At 40.9% G+C, this 24,923-nt stretch overlaps 1 protein-coding gene across 12 annotated transcripts in view; it reads right to left on the bottom strand.

Annotated features, from left to right (window-relative positions):
- SPECC1 (sperm antigen with calponin homology and coiled-coil domains 1) overlaps window positions 1–24,923 on the bottom strand; it is a 100,464-nt gene that overhangs the window by 6,376 nt on the left and 69,165 nt on the right. For 8 of the 12 annotated variants that reach the window (XM_075439861.1, XM_075439865.1, XM_075439866.1 and 5 more), the window contains 6 exons: window positions 24,597–24,742; window positions 24,277–24,377; window positions 22,887–22,968; window positions 19,013–19,163; window positions 17,977–18,079; window positions 331–447 (listed from right to left, as the gene is read on the bottom strand). In XM_075439861.1, coding sequence (XP_075295976.1) covers window positions 331–447; window positions 17,977–18,079; window positions 19,013–19,163; window positions 22,887–22,968; window positions 24,277–24,377; window positions 24,597–24,742 — 700 coding nt within the window. Of the gene's footprint in view, window positions 1–330; window positions 448–17,976; window positions 18,080–19,012; window positions 19,164–22,886; window positions 22,969–24,276; window positions 24,378–24,596; window positions 24,743–24,923 lie in introns of those variants that run through there. The other 4 variants (XR_012765891.1, XR_012765892.1, XR_012765894.1 and 1 more) reach the window with 1 other exon arrangement.

Here is a 24,923-nt window from a genome sequence, read left to right as displayed (position 1 = left end):
CAGAAATGCTTTAACCTTTCAAAAGAGATGTTGTCTTCATGTTTATCTGCAGCACTCAGTTCAGGCCACTTGTCACTAACTCTTTATTCAATAGTCCCTGCTTTTCTCTCTGGGAGCTCACTGTTGGTTTCCTTCCTCTTTTTGCCCAGTCTGTTTGCTTTGTAAGCTCTCAGCTGACACTTGTCTCTTACTGGTGCTCCCATCTACTTATTTTGTATCAATCAAGAACAGTATCTTGCAACACTGTGTCTCCAGCATATATCCATTAAAATAGGTAATGTGCACAGCAAATTCTGCAAATGGTGTAGGAGCAGGTACAGCAAAACTTACTTTATCCTGGCTGTTGAGCTCCTGGTAAGGAATATGTGCAGGCAAATATGTGTGCAGGAGAGCGCAGAAGGCCAGCCCATCACTCCAGCTGCTGCTAAAGTTCGTAATATCAATATTCTGTAAGAGAAAATATGAACCACCCCTGAACAGAGCTACACAGCAAAAAAAACCTCCAAACACTAGTTTTTATGCAATCATGAAACAAAAACTCAAAGTATTAAGGGTATATATGTTTATATTTTCCATTCTCCCCTTCTTTTTCATGTCAAGTGGAAAGATACCAAGTAGAATTGCAAATTTGCAAAGTCCTGGGTAACAGATTATTCAGGAGTTAAATGTTTTTCACACCAGGCCTCAAACAGAATGACTGTCTCCAATGTGCTCCAATGTGCATGGTGAGAAATACCATGCACAGCACATGCTGAAGCTGCAATTTTCTTGTGCTGGCAAGAGGAAGGACTTTATTTGGTCCCTTTCAATTACAGAATGGCAGAAATATGATTTCTCCAGCACCTACCACGGAAGCCACTGACATTTTAAAGTGGTGTTTTGTAATTGATTTCATGCTTCCTTGTCTCAGGATGTGTAACAGAGGGATTTGTAGAACAATGAGGCAGTGTAATCAGTCTATTTGGCCACTGTTATCTTTCTGATATTACACAGCAGATACATACTTTAATGAGAACGTGTAATTTAAAATTATGACTTGATTCAGCCCCTTATCAAAAGTGATATCAAACTGATGAAATACTAACATAGTCCTCAAGCCCTAAACAAAGAATGTGCTTACATGTATGTGAGAGGGAGGCTCAAACTTGGCAACAGCTGAATGGGCAGCTTTCCAAGAGTTGGGCAGATGTGCCCAGTCATTTGCATGAATGCATGTCTGCACTCTCATATTCTTCAACGCAGCATCTTTCATCTGCACATCACAGAGCACTTAACAAAAGGCAGATAAAGAATGGGAATTCTGAGATATAGAATTTAATCCTCTACCCTAATTCATAAAATGAGCCATAAGTAGTTGAGGAGAGAACAGAGGTTTCCTGATGTTCACTCTCCTACTAGCATAATCACTGACAAATTAATGTGGCTGCATCACTGGTAACAAGTGCAATACAAGATCCTTACAGAACAGAAACAAACAGAAACTTTTAAATCTTGTCTTCACGCATTTCCTAACTGGACAACAAGGCTGAGTTTGCTCGAGGAAGCAATGTTTCAGGGGCCATGGATATGTTCATAAACACCCAACTGAAACCCCAGAGCTGAACTAGAAAAATCTCTGACTTGTCTGTAGCAACAATCCCACCACTGCCAGCTCCAAGAGCAAGGTAGGGAAAAGCAAACATTTGGAAAGAAATAGTTTAATATGGTTGTGAGGTTAAATGGTAAAAAACCATCTTCCCTCCCCCTGTTGCTAGATGGTGGGATTCTTCTTTGCTATTCACATAACTTTTTACAAGGGTGCACTCAGGTGCACAGAGGAAACCCAGTTTCCCTACTCATGACAACTGAAGTCCAGAATGTGCTATGTTCAACAGGTGGGATTAGAATGATTACAGAAACAGATATTTTAAAGTCAGTCCATTTGTACAGAACTCCTTTGAAATACAAAGATTACTGAGGGTACAGAGCGCACTTGGGGTTCTTGACAGGGATTCTCTTGTGAGGCACAGCTGTAGTTAAACATAAGCTTGTTCTGGTCCTGTGAACAAGATGACCTTTCTAATGCTCTTGGTTGCACTGACTGGCCATACCAGCACACTAAGGCATTCTCATAGCGAAGTTTTGCCGCTGTAGTAGCGGCTGTAGTTCCAAATACCAGCTAAAAGCAAAACAGTGAACTAAATGATATTGCTTAGAAAAGTAACAGCTGCTGGAGCATGGAAGGCTCCAGGACACAATGGTGCCGCACCACCTCTCTCGCACTACGGCAGGTGTGGAGCTACCCTCAAATCAGTCTCGCCAGCTACATGTCCTGTGTGCTGAACTTCAGCTCAGGCCCTCTGCCACTTCATTGTCTTTATTTAGCTATTTTCTGATTTCTTTCAAGAATCCCCAAAAGACAAAGCTTTTACTGCACCTCTCACACAAAAGCTAATGCAGACACACTAAAACCCAGACAGGAAGTATTTCAGCATATGCGCTTCGCTTACTCACTGATAAGTTATCCAATCTGGACTTTGTCCAGTCAGACAGGATTTCAGATTAGTAATAAACATCCATAACTAAATATGATTTAAATTGAATATTTCAGGTTAAAATACTCTGGGTGTAATAAATCTACAAACCTAATGGGCTCAGAAAGCAGACCATCAGCAGCAGACATTACTGCACTGCACCAGCTACCACATTGTCTTTTGCTCTATTAACATCTGTCAATGGAGATAAAAGAAAGAGCGATGTAGTGGCTGAATACCATCACAAGAAAAAACCACTTCACTCTGAAAGCTGTCTTGGCTTTGCTTAATCCATAAAGTCGCACCATGGAAGTCCAACTCTGCGTTACGGAATTGGCTGAAGCCGGATTACTGTGCTTTCTTGATGTTTCAGACAAACAAGTTACTTAGTATGTATCAATCTGCAGTTAGTGGGAAAGGACTGACTGCCAAATTACAGAAGTGTTTTTACTGAGGCCAATATATTTTATCAGCAAATAGCCTACCATCAAATGCCAATATTCTCATTTTATATTATATGACAAATGGAAAATGGAGGTCGTTGCCCCACTCTGCCAAAGGCCACGGAAACTGGAACAAACAAAGCCTTAGTTAAGCAACAGATCTAGAGAAAAAGCAAGTCATGTTTGCGTGGGAACATTATATCCTATCGTCGTTTTCATGACGCTGTTGTAAGAGACGAGATACAAAACAGTTCCTTCCTACAGTATTTCATCAGCCCAGCACCAGTTTGGTAATTTCACTTGTCTTTGTAGTTTTAACTATACCTGAAACTCTCCTCCTCCTCCCATTTAACAATATCCAGAAATAAGAAGTGCTAATGTCTACAGTAAAATCAGAACTAGGTCCAAAAATCCTCACATCTCCAACAGCATTGTCCAGCCAGTCATCTTCAGTAATTCTTGGATCCACGTCTTACAAACAAGCTAGAGTTAAAGGATGGGGTTCTTCTGACAATATTTAAATCACAGATGAAATCTACCACAAAGTGGTGTGTCATGAGCAACAGAGAAAAACTCAAATATGAATTTTTGTCCTACATGCCAACACAAAATCAATGTTCAAAGGTTCAACTCAACTGTTCAGGTAATAGTACAGCAACAAACACTTAGACATACTCCAAACCACTTAGTTGTCATTTTCACATCCAAAAAGCACCAGTGAATTGTGGATTTTTTCCTCTAAACAAATGCATTTCCATTTCCTACATGGTATAAGCCCCTCTTTGGCATTTCATCTTTGATTCTGTGTTAACCACTTTTCAATTTGGGATATAAGGTTAAGATAAATAAAAAGGGATCTTCTGTGTTTTCCTACACTGCAGCTTTACTTGTAACACTTCCCCACTACACCACACCAAAAGGAATTAAGTCAAAATAGAGGCACTCCAATTTCTTGGAAGATCTCTGGCTCCACTGAAGCCAGAAGAAAAAAAAGGAAAACAATTTAGGGAATTAACACCTTGGAAACTATCCACTTCCCTTGATTATTTTGGCAGTGGAACCTGTCTCAGTCTTTCTGCCACACCTCTCTATTCCTCAAAACACAGCCCATGAATATGTGGCAGCTATTTGTGTACATGCTGGTTGTTAACGGACACTTCCAAACTGCAGGATGGAGAGTTTGGCAATTTCTCTGTCTCCCAGTGTGCTTACAGCAGAACCCACACCGCAAGCACTGAAAAACTGCATCTGGCTTCTCATGAGACACCTAGAAGTTAATCTATATAGGATGGCACCCTTTAGGAGAAAGATGCCCCATCAGAATGTATGCAGAATGAATGCAAGGGAGAAATATGAAAATGGAATAGGGACTGCAGTTCAAACTAACTGGTCATGCTCATTAGGCAGGGCGAAAAATTTGCCATCTCATGGTCACAAGTACCCCAATGTCTATCTTCAGCTTGCCATCAGTGGACATCTGCACCAGAGATTAACCCCTGGTCCATGGGTGCCATAGCTTAGCCCTGCAGCACTCGGGGTTTCTAGCTTCCTTTGGAGTAGACCTATCACATTCATGTCATGCAGCATTTAACCTTGGTCTTCCATGGTGCTGCTAAGAAAATAATTGGGGAGGTGGGAGTGGCTTAGTTGAAAATCCTGAAAGAACATAAAATTCGGGTCTGAAGAGGGGTGTTTTTATAGCATGATGACATAACCATCTTTAGATACCCTGTGTGAAGTGGCAAAAAGGAGCATGGAAAGATGTGAGGGTACAAAGTTTGCTGTGGTAGTGCTAGAGTACTATGTAGAGCAGAAAGGTCTCCAGACAAAACTGTTTCCAGTGTAGTTCCCAAGCTTCATGTCAGTCAAAATAGTTCATTCACTTCAAATGAAAGCTCATGAGTGAGCTACTACACATGCACTGGGAACATTAAATGACTATGATCTGGAAGCACACCAGGGAGCACAGTTATCTGAAAGTACCAAAGTAACCAGTATGACTCGTTCCTGTGAATATTAAAGACAGTACCCAACATGAAGTTAAAAAAAATATCCAGGCAATGTTATTTAGAGAACAAATCTATTATCTATGATATTAGTGGCAGGCCAAGTCTAAAAGACACTAAACACCTGCAAGTCATTAACCTTAGCCCCCCCCCACCCCAGGAACAGGACCTTTTCTTGCAGATAACAGAGCACTGTGAGCGCCACGGTAAAGACACACAGTGAAATCAGTGTGATCAGTTCTCACTAAAAACAATTTACTGTTTATCTGAGGAAAAAACAACCACCCCATTAGATTTCACTAGATATTTGACTCCAAGTCTTCAGTAAAAAGCAACAATGACATCATGCACTCTTCGTTACAGCCTGAGTATGTTAAAATACTGACAAAAGATATTCCCACTACAGAGATGTTTCTGTGCCCACAGCAATAGCACTCTGAGTCATAATTTTCTCTGTAAGACCCAGAATTATAAATTATAGACATGAATCAGTTTGAAGCTAGCCTGGAACTCTGTGGAAGAAAGCCTGCAATAAATATGACCTTAGCATTGCTCTTCCCCTCCTCCCCACAGCCATACAACATGCCCTCCTGCCTCTCAGAAGTCATTGGCACAGAACAGCGCACCAGGAACATGCCAGAGTGGCTAATTACTGAAGTTCACTGCATACAGAATATAAACTTAAATACTGAAGACAGAACTAGTTAAAATAAATATACTGAATAAACCAAAGGGAAATGCCTTGTTTTTAATAGCAGCTCCCCCTTAACCAGCTCAGCTTTCTGCAATCCTTCCCGCTTATCACTAACCAGAAACCCACATCTCCTCCACAGACCAAAAGTTTTACAGCTCAGTGTCTTTACGTTACTATATTTAGACGCAGACACCTGAACAGGAACCTCCTTTTCACGAGCCACATCTCTGCAAGTCTGAACTCTGACCTTTCTAATGTAAAATCTGATAAAGGTACCTTGAAAGGCAACTTCCAAAGATTACCTACACGCACCCATCTTTAACAACAGGTGCATGAAACTGCAAATCTCATTTGGATTTATTACACCCTAATTAGTTGGGGACACGTTAGCAGGCTTCAGCCAAAGAGGTTCTATCAAAGGATGAATATAAGCGCTGAGCTTTGCATAGGCAAATTCTAAATACTTCCTAAGCAGCAATACAAGTGAAAAAGGGCTCCTTTCAGCACAACCTAATCTCCTGAGCAAACAAAACACTGAAGTTCTTCTAAAATGCTCCAGCAAAGGTATGAAACATCTGAGCAATCTACTGAAAATATGGGTGAATTAGAAGTGTGGTCAGGTCCAGTTAAGACGGAAGAAAGGTATGAGTGCCTAAAATTAAAGGCTGCCTGGATTCTTCTGTAATTACAGGGTGCAGCCAGATGACTTGGACAATTGCACACAGCTCTTTTCATTGCGTAGCTGCAAGTCTAAAGCCATTTGCATATCACATTTAGTCAATCTACTACCAGCAACCTTTCTGAATTCTCTTACAAATCTTTTTCTCTTAAATGGAATACACAATAAAGTAATGTCTCTTGATTGAATAAAAAAAATCCAGAAAAACTTGTGGAACAGCAACACTGTTTATTGTATAGAGATCAAGTGGCTAGCCAAGATTGGGAAGGAAGCCAAATGACCTCCTATCCTCCTGGCCGCATTAATATCCCTAGTTCAAACGGTTCAGGCAGCTGCAGTCTCCCTAAGCATTGCTCTAACCTTTCTTTGAAAGTTTGTGTTTCTATCCCCATCACCCACATTTCTAATGCTTCTACCAGCCATGTCAGTAAGTCACAGAATCACAGAATGGTAGGGGTTGGAAGGGACCTCTGTGGGTCATCTAGTCCAACCCTCCTGCCAAAGCAGGGTCACCTACAGCAGGCTGCACAGGACCTTGTCCAGGCGGGTCTGGAATATCTCCAGAGAAGGAGACTCCACAACCTCCCTGGGCAGCCTGTTCCAGTGCTCTGTCACCCTCAGAGGGAAGAAGTTCTTCCTCACGTTCAGATGGAACTTCCTGTGCCTCAGTTTGTGCCCATTGCCCCTTGTCCTGTCACTGGGCACCACTGAAAAGAGCTTGGCCCCATCCTCCTGACACCCACTCTGCAGATATTTGTAAGTATATATTAGGTCCCCTCTCAGCCTTCTCTTCTTCAGGCTGAACAACCCCAGCTCCCTCAGCCTCTCCTTGTAGGAGAGATGCTCCAGGCCCCTCACCATCCTCGTAGCCCTCCACTGGACTCTCTCCAGTAGCTCCTCATCTTTCTTGAACTGGGGAGCCCAGAACTGGACAGAGTGCTCCAGATGACGCCTCACCAGGGCAGTGTAGAGGGGAAGGAGAACCTCCCTCGACCTGCTGGCCACACTCCTCCTAATGCACCCCAGGATCCCATCGGCCTTCTTGGCAGCCAGGGCACACTGCTGGCTCATGGTTAACTTGTCGTCCACCAGGACACCCAGGTCCCTCTCCGCAGAGCTGCTCTCCAGCAGGTCCACCCCAAGCCTGTACTGATGCATGGGGTTGTTCCTCCCCAGGTGCAGGACCCTGCACTTGCCCTTGTTGAACCTCATCAGGTTCCTCTCTGCCCAGCTTTCCAGCCTGCCCAGGTCACGCTGAATGGCAGCACAGCCTTCCGGTGTATCTACCACACCTCCCAGTTTGGTGTCATCAGCAAACTTGCTGAGGGTACATTCTAACTCTTCATCCTGATTACATGTGTATGAAACAACGTAGCTCAGATAACACAAAAGGCTATGTGAAAATGCTGTTAAATTATGTAATTACAGCACAGTGAAACGATAAGGAACTGATGCCAGCTCTTTAAGGTTACCCCATTTACTATATCCCTTTTTATAAGGAAAACCCATTTCCCATCACATTCCTAGGTTCTGTTTACTCCTTGCTCCACTGCTGCCACAAGTGTTTCCTGAGGTTCATCGTTTATCATTCGCTTCAGTAAGTGTGAATTAATGAGCCTTCTTAACATGGACAAGACACTAGAAAGAGCTTATGACCTTATTTTTTTGCAAAAGGGTCAAACATCATTTGACTATGGTAGTCACATGGAGCAGGGACATTTAAAAAGAGGAAATTTAACAAGCCTATTGTCATGCATCTTGCACAAAGATTTTTCTGCTCCCAACTATTTTAGTCTCTCAAGAGCCAGAGATCTGAGAAGATACCAAAAAGTCAGGCATGTCCAATTTTCTTCATTACCTTTCCTAGTAGAGTCAGACTGGCAAGAATGTAGCAGCACGACACTCTCTACAGTTCTGTGCTGACAGCAAGCGCATCTAACAGGATTCATTCTAAACTGATCTGTGCACTCTTCAAGCTCAGCTCTTACTTCATGAAGTACTGAGGAGGTCCACGACCTCTACAAGGCAGCTTAGTTCCGGGATTTTGATTACAAAAAGAGATGCAGTGCTGCTATAAGTAAATTTTTCATAAGAATAAAAAATGATAGTACCACCAAATCGGAGACATTTAAGGTAATATGTGATAAAGTAGTTATGTGACCTCCCATTTCCTCTGCTTGCAAGGTGAAAAACAGTTACTACTGACACTGAAATCATCACTAACTATACATACGAGTAGACTCCCTAACAAGCCAAATACCATCCACTTGTGCCCATCATGTCTACTGCTCCCAGCACTGTGTGGACTGGCAAACATTTCACTATACTTTGTTCACATTTTTAAAGTTTTACTTGTATTTTAACACATAAAGACCGACTTTTTAAAATGAACACAAATTCTGGTGAACAATGGTTAAGAGTAGTTGCTGGTAGAGTGCTCATAACACACAATGAATATATTTGAACCTTTCCTAGCAGACAATATGTGTTGTTTTGAATGCAAATTACCCCACAACAACATTCTTATTACTCAAAGTCACCTACTTCAAAGGTCTCACTAAAAGCTAGTAAAGTAACACGGGTCTATACATATTCCTCATTTTGGGTCTTAATTTGTCATTTTGCACACCGGCTTTCCCTTGAAACGAGAGATAGAGAGAGAAAATGTACAATGCTGAGTTCATAGGGAGCTGGCATTTTATTACCCAAACATACAGGACCAAATCAGAGCTGGTATAAGCAGAAGCAATGTTATGGACAGCTCTGGGCCATTTCAGAGATGAGGTAATGGTGATGAAAAGTTATATCTCAAGTGCGAGTGGGTATTTCTGTAACTTACACCACTGTCACATTCAGTGAGTTGGTAAAACAAGTGTTGGTTATATCTGGAGAGGCAGAGGTGGATTACCCAGCAAGACCAGGAACTAACAAATTCTCCTCATTGTAATAATCCCATTAGATACTGACAAGTTCTTATTTTTGCTATGCATCTCTTTTCTGCTCTTCAGTATAAATGATACTTTTTATGCTCACCTGCTGAAAGCCAGCTGCCTGCTTGCTACACAACTAACACTTCCACCGAGTTTCTCACCAACTCATACAAATGACACCACTGCTGAATGCCACAGAGAAGAAACAGACTGGGCTCTGTTCCTTCATTCCCAAGGCTGCAAGAGTGAAGATGCAGCAGCGTAGCTCCAAGGACCACACAGATACTCTGGGGACGGAGGGAGGGAGAGCGGGGGAGGAACTACTCCCCTCTGTGTCCAAGACAGCAGCACAGCTACTTCCTGCCCGGAGCCCTGGTGCAGAATTGCTAATGACCACACTGGCTGCTCCCACAGCGATTTCTAAGTATCTGTATTGAGCATTCAGAGATTAGCGATGTCCTGGAATTCCTGGGTGGATGGGCAGGCTGCAGACTGCAGCAAGCTCATGGTAAAGGAGGGAAAGAAGATGGGGGGAGGTCTCAGCAGCAAAGGATACTCACGGAACAGGCAGCAGAGCTCAGCTCTCTTCCAGTTAAATTCCGTTTGGAGCGTTTCCAGCCAGTGACCAATCAATTCAGTGTTTTCACTGATTGTCATTGTATCCAGGCAACACAAGGAAAGCATCTTGGACTTCCGGATGGATAGAATGTAAATGCTATTTTTAAATTATCTAGCAGGATAGAAAGTTATGCGTGAGAGCGCTACATGGGCATTTATTTTATCCCTCCAATCAAGAGACTTGTATTTGTTTACAGGATAAAGCCCCTCGTGAAAAAAGGTAGAGCTTGGCTCAAGTTATTTGGCTACACTGGGGAAGCACGTTTATGCACTGGCATCACTGTGAAGAGGGATTTCACATTGGTAATCAACTTGATTATTCTCAACATGCCATGATGTGGCTGCTGCATTTCTTTTCCAGACCAAATCCTGGGTCCAGCTGGGACATACAGAGAAATTGCATGTACACATTCAGCTACAAGTGGTCTTATTTAGAAAAGGAAAACATTTATTCTGAAAAAAAAAATTGGGAATATCTTGAAATTTTAAGCCTGTATTTTTATTTATTAAAAATTCTCAAAATTGTCCTTTTCATCAGAGCATCTTTCCAAATATTACTGAAACTCATCATCATCCAATGTTATGATATGATGATCTATGTTTTAACAGCTAGGGAAATCAAGGCAATGATATTATGCAAGACTGCCAAGGTCACAAAGATGGTCCAAACCAGACTTGGGAAGCGGAATTCCTGACCAACTTATTGCTATTATCAAGACTTCAATTTTTGTGTAGATAGGAAAAGTCTGTCTGAAGTCAACATCCTCCTCTCTAGTAAAAATCAGAGAAACACACAGTGTGCCAGAAACTTCATCCATTTCTCAGAAACTCACAGATTATACTAACTACTTCCTGGGAAAAACCCATTGCACATATACCCCACTTCTAAATGTCAAAATGCTACAAGTACTGTGGATGCAGAGCTCTTAGTAAGCATGTGCAGCCTCTCATACCAGAAGGGACATGTTAGCATATGGTATTCTAGAATGAGTGTTACTGTGCACCAGACAAGAACTTTGTTGCATTAATGGTATTGCTAAATATTAAGCCAGACAGCTTTTTCCTGCTTACCCAGCAGGCTTTGACCACCAGCCTCTGAACTCCTGCACACAGGTTGGTGTGGTAGAAGGGAAATCTCCCAGTCCTCCCCAGAAGAGAGAAACTCTGCCATGAATGCTGCTTAGAATGAATGGATGGCTGCCATTTGAATCTGGAGAGATTTTGTTCAGTGTTTTATTTCACCCACATCACACATGCTGGGAGTTATTTGTTTTGCTGTTGATCTTCAGCACACAAGATCACAATACTTTCCAGACTACACACAAACTGTGTGTAACAGCAGATGGGATTTATCTCCCATCCTTGTTGCTTGAAAGACCTCACTTGGAACAGAAAACTGGCAAATACCTCCTTGGTGTTATCGCTGAATTACAGAATGCCACTGCTTACTAGTTCTCATGACTACTTAAATATTTGGATAGAAACCTGGTTAATGTTGATATACCAGAGAGATGGATACAATTTGGAAACATATTGAAACAGTTTTATGCTACTTGTTGATACAAACACAAAAGGAACACAGAAAAGGGTAAAAGAATCACTCCCATACCCAAGCGCGCATCTTGTGATTAAGAAACAACTGGGCTCTTTTACGTGTTTCTTTCGGACAGTGCATAGCTGTGCTGGGATTCTCAAGGCTTTAAAACTAAGCTCCATTATATTAGTGTCAAAGGAAGCATTTGACCGACTGTTTTACGAGCCAAGTACCAGGAATTACATTCTGCCCAGGTTCAGAGGTTGAAAAGGTTGATCCTGGGGTTTGTCCCATTCAGCTCTGAGTCTTTACTGGAACTGCCAGCCTGAGCATCAACCCTGAGGACTGTGATAGCATTTGCAAGAGTCTCTGTTCACTCTCCGTGGTCCCAGATGGTGCTTAACTGAAGTGTGAGTAAGGCAAAGTGCTCAGTCGAGACTTAACACAGATTGAGACAGTAGTTGCTTAAGTAGAAAGATAATGTCAGCTACCCACACTAATGACGTACAAAGAAATAACAGACTTCTTGTTTCTAAATTTAAACCTTAGTTTCCAGAATAAGGAAGAAACTGTCAAACGCGGACATGTTAACGTACAGCTGGCCATGAAGGAGCTTTTGAATCTCCTATAAAGCAGATCCCCACAATGTGCAGCCCCAGGAATACACCTGGCTTGATGCATCAGCAGTCAAGAAACAGCCATCCTGGCTGGCTGTCCCAGCAGCACAGAGTGTCCACCTCCCTAACAAGAATGCATTGGTCCCATGACCACAGCGAATACATCATGTCCTCATCAGCCTATCTGCATCCGTACGTCTTTGGGCCACGCTTAATCTGTGCTGGATCTCATCCAGCCAGAAAATGAGTCAAAAAAAATTGAGAAAAATCAGGGGACATCATCGTGGAATAGGGCTTGAGAACAAAGAGGATATGGAGGAAATACTGTCTAGTAAAAAAAAAAGGAATGCAAATTCCTGTGAGAAAAAGAAAGCCACAAATTCATAAACAAAAAGCTAGCGTTAGTTTGAGTTTAAACTGAATACAAAAGGGTAAAAAGTTTTGTTAAATCCACTGCCAAACCACTAGTCAACCAGTCTCTTGCTATAATTACTTGCCAAACAGCAAATACGACAATAGCCTTTATTTTTCTCCCTAAGCTTTTGCATCTTTACTACAAGAAGAATATAGTACTATGCAGAGACACCAACTTGTACGTAGTCTGACAGACCAGCTTTACGTTTCTAGCAGTAAAAGCATTCGGAATTACATTTAATGACTTTTAGGTTATGTTCGGAAGTAATTTGTTTCCAATTTCTGTATCTCAAAGCTGGAATAGCCATAATAGTGAGAATACTTCAGGGTAGGGGTTTCTTGTTTTTGAATAGCTGGGGTACTATACAGGAAAGGCAATTTTATTAATACATGCAGCAAAGGCAAAGGTTGGAGTACTTAGACTCCTCTTGATGGCAATCTATATTTCTGGAAACTATGTAGGCTGCAGTCTCCATCAGGATATTTCAGCAGAGCCCTAAAACTATCTGTGTTTTAAAGGGCAGCTTCAAAAAACAATTCACCACTTATGAGGCAAATATTCAGAATGGTTGGGCATACAGATATCTGTATTTTGCTAAGTTAAACTAAACAACACAATGTCAGAGAGTATCACCCTAAAAATAGTTCCTACATACTCCTGAGCATACTTTCTAAAATTGCACAGTATTCCTGGGACCTACTGCAAAGTCAAATAACTCCGAATAAGGCATGGAAACAAATAAATAATTTTCTTCTAGCTTTGCTTGTAGTTGCTAGAATGTTTTATGTAGAAAATAAAGGAATTATTTTCTCCAACAACTACTTGTACAACATGAAAGGTACGTAAAGATTGCTCTGGTCAGTAGTTTCTGCATGCTGTTGAGGTTCCTCCATATGGTATGAAATTGGATCTGAGGATGGCCCTGCAAATACCACTAAAACCAACACCAACATATCAGCCATCTCAGACTGGTGTCAGCGCTAATAGGGAGCACTGCCTCTTCTCCGGAAGATGCCTGCTGCTTTTATCCATAAGCTGGTGTACTGACACTGTCATAGTCAGGGAGATGATATAATGCAATGGCTTGAATGCACAGGTCAGGAATACATGAAATATAAAAATCTCCAGAGGTATAGCTGCCATTTCCCTTTGTCAGTTCTAGAACGTTCCTCGTCTCCTCCTATTTAGCATTCCTCTACTTCAGACAACCGGACAGACATTTACTAGAAGAGATGGTGATTCTTCAATAAGCAGATCCCATATGCGTTCTGTTAAACCAAATATAACTTTGATAAAGAGAATAACAATGATTGTTCATGGGAGAAAAGAGTTGGTCTCAGATTCTCTGTTCCTCTGTGCCACAGGATGGATGTACAGTGGTTGGAAAAACATCAAAATAGTTCTTTTCAGCGAACCATATTCATTAACATGGCAGCAATTCCCTCCCCTCTATGGAGAGGGTAGATGTGGCAGAAACAATAATCCTCAGTTCTAATGACCATGGGTTAAGTGCCTCTTGATGTTCCATGTTTTCACAATACATCTGTGGATAGTAATAGACTTAATCTAGAGAGGTTTGGCCCCTTGACAAATGGTCTCCACAGAGAGCAAACAGAACCAGGGCACTTAAATAACACCACAGTCACTAATGGTATGATTATGGAAGGTAATGATAATGCAACAAGAATTACTCTCAGCAGCTTCCAGCAGTTACAACTCTTAGAAACAGAGCCTATTAGAAAAGAGACACCTAATTTCTACTTCATACTGTTGCTATGATGTATAATGATTTTAAATAGATAAAAACACCCACAAGACAACAAAGAAAAAGCTATTTTAGCATAAATAACTTACTCTCAGCAGGCTTTGTGGTTTAAAGGACTTGTGGTAATTGAGTTCCAGAGCCACAAAAGCAGTTCTCAAGTCTGGTCATCTCATCACTCTACATTTTACACCATGATGTCAACAAATTCAGAGAGGCAGAAGGAACAGTCTGTATATGTCTGGCAAAAGAGATCACGTGCCAGTGCACAATTCTTATACGGAACCATACATTAGATTAGGGTTATTTTTCTAAAAGCTGGAGATCTTCCTCAAGGAAGTTTCGCACAAAGCCACTGAGCCCAAAGCCTTACTTCACTATAATTCATTTTACTGCTGAGATTTGTTTTAGCACCTCCCCTACTTAGTTATTCAAAATCAATGGCCAGAATGCCAGATAACATTCATCTAGGCATTGAAATATGATAACAGAAATCATACAATGATCTTGCCACAGTTTATGCAATCCTACTTTCATATTCTTTTCTCCTAGTCATTAAACTGAACTTCCACTTTACTTTCATTCCAGTGATTCTGTTTTCGTGTTCTAAATAATCTTTCTCCTTAGTGTTCATCTTTTTGATATCAAATCACTGTTTAAATAGGGATCTTAGAAATGATGGATCAGATTAGAGAAACATAGATGCTTTCATGTTTCCCCTCAGTTACTGTAAACTCTTGCAATTTCTTTTTTCAAAAAACAAACAAAACCCTCTAGGCCACTATTAATTTGTGTTGCACTTTTCTCAACTCCCTCCAGTGTCCTTCTCTTGTTTTATGAGATTGCCTCCTGGGGAAGTTCAAAGCCAGGGAATGTTCCCACTGTAGTCAATGCAAGGATATATGCCAGGAGCAGGATGTAAATTTTTATCTATAGTATAAGCCTTCTACTGATTAAAGCATTTAAAAAGCAGAGCCTTGTGTGCTGGTCCCTAGGTCTTATTTCCAGATACCTTCCTGGGCCATTAATCCAGCTTTCCTCAGGGAATCTGGGACATGGGTAGTAGCTGCTACTGAGAGTATCAGTTATTTTAACCGGTTTTGCTCACACTGTTTAATGAAATCTGGTGTCTTCCTAATTTAAACAGAAAGGAATTTCCCTCGTTCTCACCAGCTCAGATCAGGAATGCTACTAGACCTCAAAGGCAGTACACTTTGCCACTGAAAAATGAAGTTAGGCAGCCAAGCAGTCTTTTATTCTCTCATTCCACTGTGTCATGGAGCCAAAAAAAGTTTGCATCCAAAGTTATCTGTGGTTCTGGGCTTCATGTTTGAAAGAACATGACAGATTACACTGGGATTTCCACAGATGATGCCTCGCAGACAGGGAGGGGTATTACGGAAGGAAAAGAAGTCACGCACAACATCAGGGTTCTGCTCAGTGGAGTTTACTACCTCATTCCCACCATTGCAGCAGCTAAGGCAGGAAGGAGGATGACGTTCTTCACTCCACTCCAGTTCTTTGTACTTAAGAATGATAAAACCCCCCTGTGGAGCTTAATATCAGCCTTATCGTAAGAGTGCAAGGGTCTGGGAAAAGCAAATTCAAGAAGACTTACTGAATGCACCGCAAAGAGCGCCATGGGAATCTGAGGAAGGATATCCAAGAGATAATGCCTCTAAATGAAGTAGTGAAGATAGAGAGGCAAGACTCTGACCATAAATCAATATAGCATTTGTCCTTTGGTTCATCTGACTAATTTCTGCCCTGAGATCTTACACTCTGGGCAATAAGGCCCCCCACTACATCACAGTATAAACTTCTCAGACTCCTGGATTATGCAGTGTTTGTCAGTGCTGTACACACTTGTTCTCAAGAACTGCTGAAAGCTCATTCTGCTGCTTTAGAAAGAGTAAAACCAGAGGACAGCCACCAACACAGAACAAGAGCCTCATCAGAGCAGGAACCAAAACGACAAAGCTTTTTCTGAAATATGATCTGGAGAGTCACGTAGCCGCAACACTCCAGCAGCCATATATAAAGGAAAGACTTCCACTGTCCTCTGAAGCAGGGACATACTTTCCTCCAGAGACTAATACTAAAAGGAAAAACAAATAGACACAGATTGCCTTGCCTATCTCCCAGGTGGCCTGCTATCCGATACACGGTTCACTCCACTACTTGAGTTCAGCTCAGAAAAACAAAACTCTATTATGCCACAGAGGGAATACTCTTGGTGCCAGTCTGGTACCTACAGAATTGGAACAGGCCTCTATTTGCAAAGCCACATAATTTCTAAAAGCAATACATTTAGTCCAACTTGGATGTAATCAGGAAAAGAAAACTACAGGCTGACTCTCAGAGAACACTTCTTAACAGTGAATTTGGAGTTAGACTGTTTTAAGAGAAGTGGAGGAAGCTCATCCTATGTGCCATTTGAAACCAAAAAGCGCAACACTGTCAGGCGACAGTGTTACTCAAGAGATGGGTTTGCTAGCTTAACAGAAGTTAGACTTGGAAAAGCTGTATTTCATGAATCATTTTCTGAGGACTGGATGGGAATGTTTCCCCACACCTTCAAATCCAAGACCAGGAGAATTTTAGTAAATGAGATATAAAACAACACCACCTAAAGCATACAATTTCAGGGGACAGCAGTGTAGCCTTCTAGGCAGTATCACAGAACTGGAGGCTAAACGCTAACCCTGAATCCTGGCTTTATTCTTTCTAAGGTGTGTCTAAAGTCAGGAGCTTTCCCTGACACCTGCCCTTCTGTGAAACTGTGCAAGCAAGATGAATATGCCAGTGCTGAGAAATGACTCAAACTTTTATAGGTCGGTTTACTTAAAGGGAAAGCTACTGTCTTTTGTTCCAGACTTCTGCACCCTGCAGCTAATGCTTCATAAAGAGCTGGTTGTGAAGAAAAAACATATTTTATTATTTACTTTAAAAGACAGACTCTGCTTTTATTAAAGACTTGCTCCAGGGGTGCATATCATGTGGTGATAACTGCTTTTGTCCTCTGCTAAGTAACAAACAATATTATTCTTAAGAAAGAAAAATCTCAACTTTGTATCAAACCAAGACTATCCCACACACCCAGCATATATCACAGGATGAACTGTTGTCTACATTTGCCTTCTACAGCTCACAAGCAGAACCAAAGGCCTAACTCAGCTGAAAACACGAGCCAGAGCTTGACAAGCACAGCAATGGCCATACAAGAGCTAGACAAGTCATTACACCTGTTTAACAGTGTCTCATTTCTTTGCAGAGGGATTGTCATTCTCAAGCTCTCTCAAACTCGCTTTGTAAAATCCTGTTAAACTGCAGCAGATTAGAAAGAACAGGGCCCCAAGCTGCAGACTTCATTCAGTCAAGGCCACACAAAGAAATATTTCTTTGGTTTTACAGAAATGACCAATGTAAACACTCTCACAATAGCATGTCACCCACAGAAGCTTACAGAAAATAATACTAGAATGTAATTTCAAAAACTGATGCCAGATTGAAGCTGCTGTGCAAATACACTCTGTTTCTCACCATCAGTGACCTTTGATGCATATTTTGTGTTTTGTATATGAATTGCTTATGACAATGTAATATTGGGGACTGCAGTGTTAAATCAGAAGGAAAAGGATGGAAGCACCTAGTAGGAGTAAACACGCAAAAAACCAGCAGACTAAAATACACATATTTCTTTGAACTATAAGAAAGTGATGAATTACTCTCCAGAGAAAAGTAAGGATGTACCTATTCCCTTACCTGGTAACCTTCAGTCTTCTTTTGGCACCATTTCAATAGAGCATTCCTCTTTGAGCCACCATACTCCCGAGCCAGGGCTGCCAGCGGGTCCTTTCTCTCCACACTAATCCATGGAAGCACAAGAGAGAAAATAAATGTGCTTTAAGTCTCTTATTTTTTACCAGTGTGCAAATAATATCTGTCTGACAAAGTAGCAGGGCAGCACAGAACATAAAAGTAAACCAAACCATAATAGCTTCAGAGCTTGCATTCTGTATTTGCCTCTGGGTGAGACAAATTCAGCTGGTATCACAGCAAACAAAGAGCTGAAAAAGCAGCAACCTATGGATATTCAAAGGCACGTGTTAACCCAGCACTTCTGATATTATTCTCATCAGCTTTACTTACAAAATTTTCAAGTAACCTCTTTGCTTTACATACTGAAAACTAGGATTTAGGGTGCAGAATTGAAAGAAACTATCTAAAGAATCTGTAACACAAAATTCCCATCCAATTAAGCTGCAGTAGAATGAGTTCTTGAACAAAATGAAAAAAATGGAAGCTGTATTTCAGTCAAGACCTCGAGGACAGTTAAAGGTCAACAATCAAAACATCTGTATTGTCTCCACCCTACAGCTTCTACTGTTGGAAATAATGGTGGAGATCAGAGGAAAATACATATGTTTTTTCTCAAGACAGAAGAAAATCATGTGTCCAGCTTTCCCTTAGACCTCAAAGCTTTTAGTTTTTAGCTCCAATATAATGAGGGTTGACCACTTGCACACATGATGGAATTTTTGTATGCAACTTAGGGGCTCCTGAAAGCTTGCTATCCTCATTTTGTCACGACAGCTCATCTTACAGATAACTGTGGTTATTATAATCTGAATTTTGGTATCTGGATCTGACACAGCCTGGTAATTCTGAGCTGGACAAACTAGCCAGCAGAGTTTCCACTGGACACAGGGGTCCACCAGATCAGAACACTCATCTCGGTGCCAGGTAATGCTGTCAGTCTTTCCGGTGCGCTGTTTTTCCCAGGAAGCTGAGTTGGTACCTTAGTTTGCTTTGGGGTTTCAAGCTGCTGGGGGTAGAGGTAAGCATTCTGCTGCTGAAGGTCATAGGGGGTTTGCTCAGGGATTCCAGGGAGGGGCTTTTACGGAGGTAATGGTCTGGTTTCAGCTCTTCATTTCTCCCCTTCAGAAGCTCTGTGGGAATTAAAAAAAAAGCTGTCAGTTTGCAGTCTGAGGAATTTGATTAATCACTGTCCTGCCACCCAGCACATAATATGTAGTCTGTTGTTTTGATTCGAAACAAATGTACTCATTTGTTCATTAAATACACATGGGGCTAGGAAACCTTGAGCAGATTAGAGGTGATCATAACAAGGAACGGCTTTGATGATTTCAACAGTACAGACCGCCTGGTTTCCTGTGATTGATACTCCTGCTGGGGGGTAGGGACCTCAGGTGAATGAGGGGAAATACCAAAATCTACAGTCTTAAGGTTCAAAAGCTGATCACCAGATGACTGACCAGCCCTAGTACAGTAATTTCTTTTCGGCCATTAGCAGACTTGTAACAAGAAAGCCTCCTGCCTCCTGAATGCAAGCCCAGCTCAAGGCAGCAGTAAAAGGCACTTCTCACACAATACTTGGCGTCCTATCTGACAGAACTTTGGGAAGTCTCAATATGTTCATAGCAGATGCATCTATATTTTTATTACACATATTATGTATTTCATATATATTATGACATATATATAGATGTATATATTATACATATATATTATGACATATATATAATGACATTTATATATATAAAATCAATGAAATTAGTAGCCGCAGAATCCAATGTTGATAAGTTTTTGAAGAGAAGCGAAAGAGATTATAGAAATCAAATTATCTCCCCATGCATATCAGTCATGAGGTAGAACAATGTATAACACAGGGAAAGTTGGCTGCTTCGTTTCTGTAGACAAACTGTCAGCAAGCCAGGATCTATGGCCAGCACATTATGAGCTGTTAGCAGAAGTTAACAGAATGTGGAACACAGCTTTTTCTCCTCCTTTTCAGTTACTTCCCTATGTTAATTATCAACTGATGCCATATCACCTAGAGGTGTGAATTCCTTCTTATCTCAGCTTCAGCAAGGCTATTATCATCGAATCAGTCCTAAATTTATTTTCAGCAGTAACTGGGGGGTGTCTATCAGCAGTTGCCAGATAAATACATCCCTCCAACAGGCATGCAGCTGCCCTTGCTCTGGCTCCTCAATTGCCTAAGGCTAAATTAGTATTTGCAGCTGCCAAGAGCTATAGGCATTTCTGCACTTTATTTCCACAGCATAAAGGGCTGCTAAGTTTCTATCTATTAAGAAGTCCAGATGGCAAAGGACAGAATCCAGTCCCAGGAGACTGTCTCCTTTCCAGCAGCTTGATTGTTGGCAAAGCTTTGTTACATGAGATTGCATACACCTTGTTCAGTCAGGGTCATCCTTCCTTCCACTCACCTGTCCCTTCTTTGTGTGCACCGTAAACCCGTAACAGACAAAAAATAGCACACAGCATACTTTTAAAAAGTTTTTTGTTGTTTTTCCACTATATATTCCAAATGTATATGACTATTATAGCTCCTCATAATGTTAGATTTATGGGGAATTGTCTCAAGTGTAAACAGACACACCAGACAGGCAACGAATAAATGATTCTTGGAACCATTTTAAACTTAAGAACATTCTGCTTAGAGAAACAGATCTACTGCAAAAGGCACATCAATAAACAAAATCCAAACATTATGAAGCAGAATGTAGATTTCTCACTAGTCTGTAAAGATAGAGAAAAAAAGCACTATTCAATTGTCATTAACATAATTTGGACTGGCTAACAGCATGGTCTCATTACGAAGTGCTGTGTCAATCACTCAGGATGCATTCATGCACAGCAGAGAAAAAGAAAAGGAGAAAGAAGGATCCCAGACAGGAATAAAGGCTATTGGAAGATTCTGACTAGGAAGAAAAGAGGATGAAGATGAGGGCCTATTAGGAGACATTTGGAAAGAGAAACAGGATAATAATAGTAAGAAAAAATATGCAACATGATTAAAGAAAAATCACATTCCTTTAGCACTATCTATTTGCGCTATTTAAAGAAACTTTGTGGTTACTGGCTGGAATTGCACAGTAGTGCCTGAAGTGGTGCAAGTTAACAGTATCCAGTTTTGTACTTTGAGTCTCACTTGCATGAGTAACGTACTTCCTTTGGCTTATTTCTGGCTGCTAGAGACTCCAGGACAGTACCAGTAAACCTCTGATTCTAAATGAAAAGATCATAACCAAAGATCAGCATTCTCTGCAAAGTAATCCATTCTCCTCTTCTACGATGCAACATTTGGGTCATATTAAGCACTTCATCCTGCTGTGATACTGGTCAGATGGAATCAGCCAGAAGATTATTATTGTGGAGACTACTTCACTCTGAATTTCCTTGGGGATATTTTTTAATTCAGTGTTGTTTGCACAGGGCTTGGATCAACTGCCTTCTAGGATTATTTAGATTGGAACCAGAGCTATTACCACTTTACAGTGAGTAAGCCTTTGCTGTGGATTACTGGAACTAAATTAAACCCAGGTACAAAGAGAAGCTGTAAATACAGGAACTTGTTAGATAAGCAACCATAAATTTTTACCATACAATGGATAATAAAGTATCTGTTGATTTCAACGGATTTTCACAGAACAATTGTCTATGGGTAATAACAGCAATTATCCCTGGCCTGAGGTAGGATATTTATTATTAAGGACTGGCATTATATTACACATTTGACAGATTACTTCACTCTGCAGTAAAGTGGTAGCTATTAAAAAGGTCTTATGTTCTGTTTAGGATCACAGTATAGTCTCATGCAAGACATTTTTTGGAAACCAACTGATACAAAGAAGTAAACTCTGCCTGTTCCACTGATAACTTCCACTTGCTTAGCATTTACTCCTGAAGAAGCCAGTAGCACAGACATGATATTATTTGTTTATGCTGCCATCTACCCTATAATCTGTTTCGCTGTTCAGATCCACTACTCATCATCTTTGAATGACGGAATGGGAAGCTTAAAAGATTATCTGAAGAATCTAAAAATGAAGACAGGTTCTAATTTCTCTCTTATACCAGAAAACTCTTGCAGAAAATCCAGTCTACTAATGAAGAAGTTGTGACTGATTTTTTTTTTGTCCCTCCCTGCAGTTTCACTGAGGTTTCACTACAGGAATATAATATTTCATCTTAAAAATTCAATAATCTGTTGTTAGTAGCTTTGATTCCAATGCAACAAACACATTCAGGACTAGATAATCAAAATAAAGGGCCCTAGAGAAAATGGGAAACAAACACTGGTAGAAAAGAATATTAAATGACAAGAGAACAAAAGCAAAGTGTGAAATAAAAACAAATGCATCTCCTGAGAACTCCCAAAACAAACTATTTCAAGACCAAATATGACTGCTCCTAAAACAGTCACATCGGTATTTGAAATGTTTGATGTATTTCAAATGAAGCTCAATTTAAAAACAAATAAACCCTCAAAAGACAGTGCTTTGGAGTTGTTCCAGATAGATACATGTTGAACAAAATCCAATCCTCTCCAGTTCCACAGCATGGATTAGAGAGGTGCCATGGATACTCTGGAATAAAGGCGGCACATTTGTGTTGGCAAACCGTAATAAATGAGCTATTTTTCAGTTTTTTAAGGCTACTGTCAAGATGGGAATGGAAACACGACAAAATTAATAAACTCTCTAAAACAAAGACTCTGAAGACGCTTTTTCATGTTTGCTTTGACCATATGAGAAGGGGAAAAATGGCCCAGGCGGAGGCCAACAGTGAATGACAAGCTTTTGCTACTGAAAAGAGGCAACATTTGTATGTTTACTGCAACCTACCTGCAAGAGGAAGGTCTGAAAGATCTGTATGTCTGGCAACACCCTTGCTGGCTGGCTTGGCATTATTATAAACAGAATGTCTCTGTGAAACAAATAAACATACAAAACAATCTCTGTGAAACAAACAAACATACAAAACAATTGAAAAATATTATCCACGATGCTTAAACAGGCAAGCAGAAAGATGTTTCTGCTATTTCAAGACCACAAAGTAGGTGTAGGGATACAGAAACCTTTCCACAAGGCATCTGCTGTACCTAGAGCTGGATAAATGGTTGTGAAAAATAAAAGGACAAACGGACAATATTTTTAGCTGGTAATATATTGGTTCCTGAATTATTTCACATTTCTATTTGGACCATTTTTTCTCTTGCCGAACATAATCTAATGTCACAGACCCAAAGTAAAAATGGCTGTTCCTAACCCTGCCTCTGTGCCCAGCACCCCAAATCCTAAGTTGGAAGGATTCTTGCCTCTGCAGCCCCAGCATCAGTTTTCAGCATTAATAACCCCTCAGCCAGGCATTAATAGAAGGTTCCCAGAACTCTGTTTAATCCCACACTTTAAAATTCCTGTGCTGATTCTTTGAAGGAAATGTGCTCACACATTTGTTTAGTAGTCTTTCAAAGTCATCTGATTCTTCCAAACACTCACCTAAGCACCCTAGCCTCACAACTGTTTTTTACCCAGATTCAGAGAGGAGTATCCTGTTGTAAGTCTGGTGACTACCCATTCAAAACACATACAATGGCTTCTCTAGCCTGGAAAGGTTAGCAGCCTGATGGTATGCCACCTTCAGCACGTGGAAATCAGGAAGCACAGTGCATTTGCTCCTCCATCGTTCACAAAGGCAATATTTCCACTAACATCGCACTACAGATTTGAAAATTGCTAACAGGAAGTTAATTGACTGGTGCAGTGACATAAGTACTACATTCCAGAGCAGTTATGCTTCAGTAGGAAAAAAACCAAATCATAAGAGCTCTTCATTCAGCACTGTATGAGCTTACTGGAGAACTGGGAGCACACATCATAGAAACCTATTATCCCATGTCTCTCAAGTCACATGCCAGCTACCTAGTTTAGTACGATGTTTCCTGTAACGCTCTCCCAATAATCGAAACCTATTTTCTGGTCAACAGTGATTGAAGTTCAGAACTGTATTCCAAAGAGGTCACATCCGTCCACTGAGACCTCTAAGCTGAAGTCAAAGTCACTTTGATCCTTTTTGTTAGTATTACAGCATTTGATGTTTCACAGCAATAAACAGATCAGTTTCCCCTTCCCCTTATCAACATATGCATGTTGGCATGCTGAAGCTACGCCACACTGTAGTAAACACTGTATCTACCCATTTTAAAACTACAAGGATAGAAAGAGTTCCTTGTACCTGCATGGGGGAAACAGCAGCTGCTGGGGCTGTCCTCACTGGAATTCCACTTAGAGGGCTCCTGGGGACCTTGTGAACCGTGATATTTTGTCCACTGCCACCTGCAAGGCAAAATGTGGAAACATTTGCATTTTAAACCCAACTATCTCCCTCTTGTCAGAACAGGAAACCACTGGTGTAATGACATTCCACAGATACTATTTACGTATCAAGCACTGACAGAAAACATCCATTAAGAAGCAAGCAGCAGCACAAAATGGCAAAAATTACCTGCTTACTGCTAGAAAAATTATTTACTACAAAATACAGTTTTCAAATACCTGAGCATCCTAAGTCAAAGGATTTTATCAGTGACTTCACAGTGGCTGCAGATTCGGACGGTGTGGGAGATGCTCTGCTAATGCAGACTCCTTGCCAGCGGTTGGTTGTGTCTGCCTCTAGAGATGCTACCTCTTCAGCTATCAGCCTGCAATCAGAAACCACATCAAAGTCAGTGGCAACAGGAATTGCAAGCAGAGATTAAAGCTCTTCATACGTAGTAAGACAAATCCAATAAAGCACATCTTTTATTGTAACGCCCAGAACATGGACCACTCATCAGAATGTTCACGTTCTTTTCTTGGAGTGCCTGTCAAACATTAAATCAT

The sequence above is a fragment of the Opisthocomus hoazin genome, chromosome 20 (genome assembly GCF_030867145.1).
Source record: "Opisthocomus hoazin isolate bOpiHoa1 chromosome 20, bOpiHoa1.hap1, whole genome shotgun sequence".
Lineage (NCBI taxonomy): Eukaryota > Metazoa > Chordata > Aves > Opisthocomiformes > Opisthocomidae > Opisthocomus > Opisthocomus hoazin.
The sequence above is the reverse complement of the archived record's forward strand: the minus strand, read 5'-3'. Positions and strand labels throughout refer to the sequence as shown.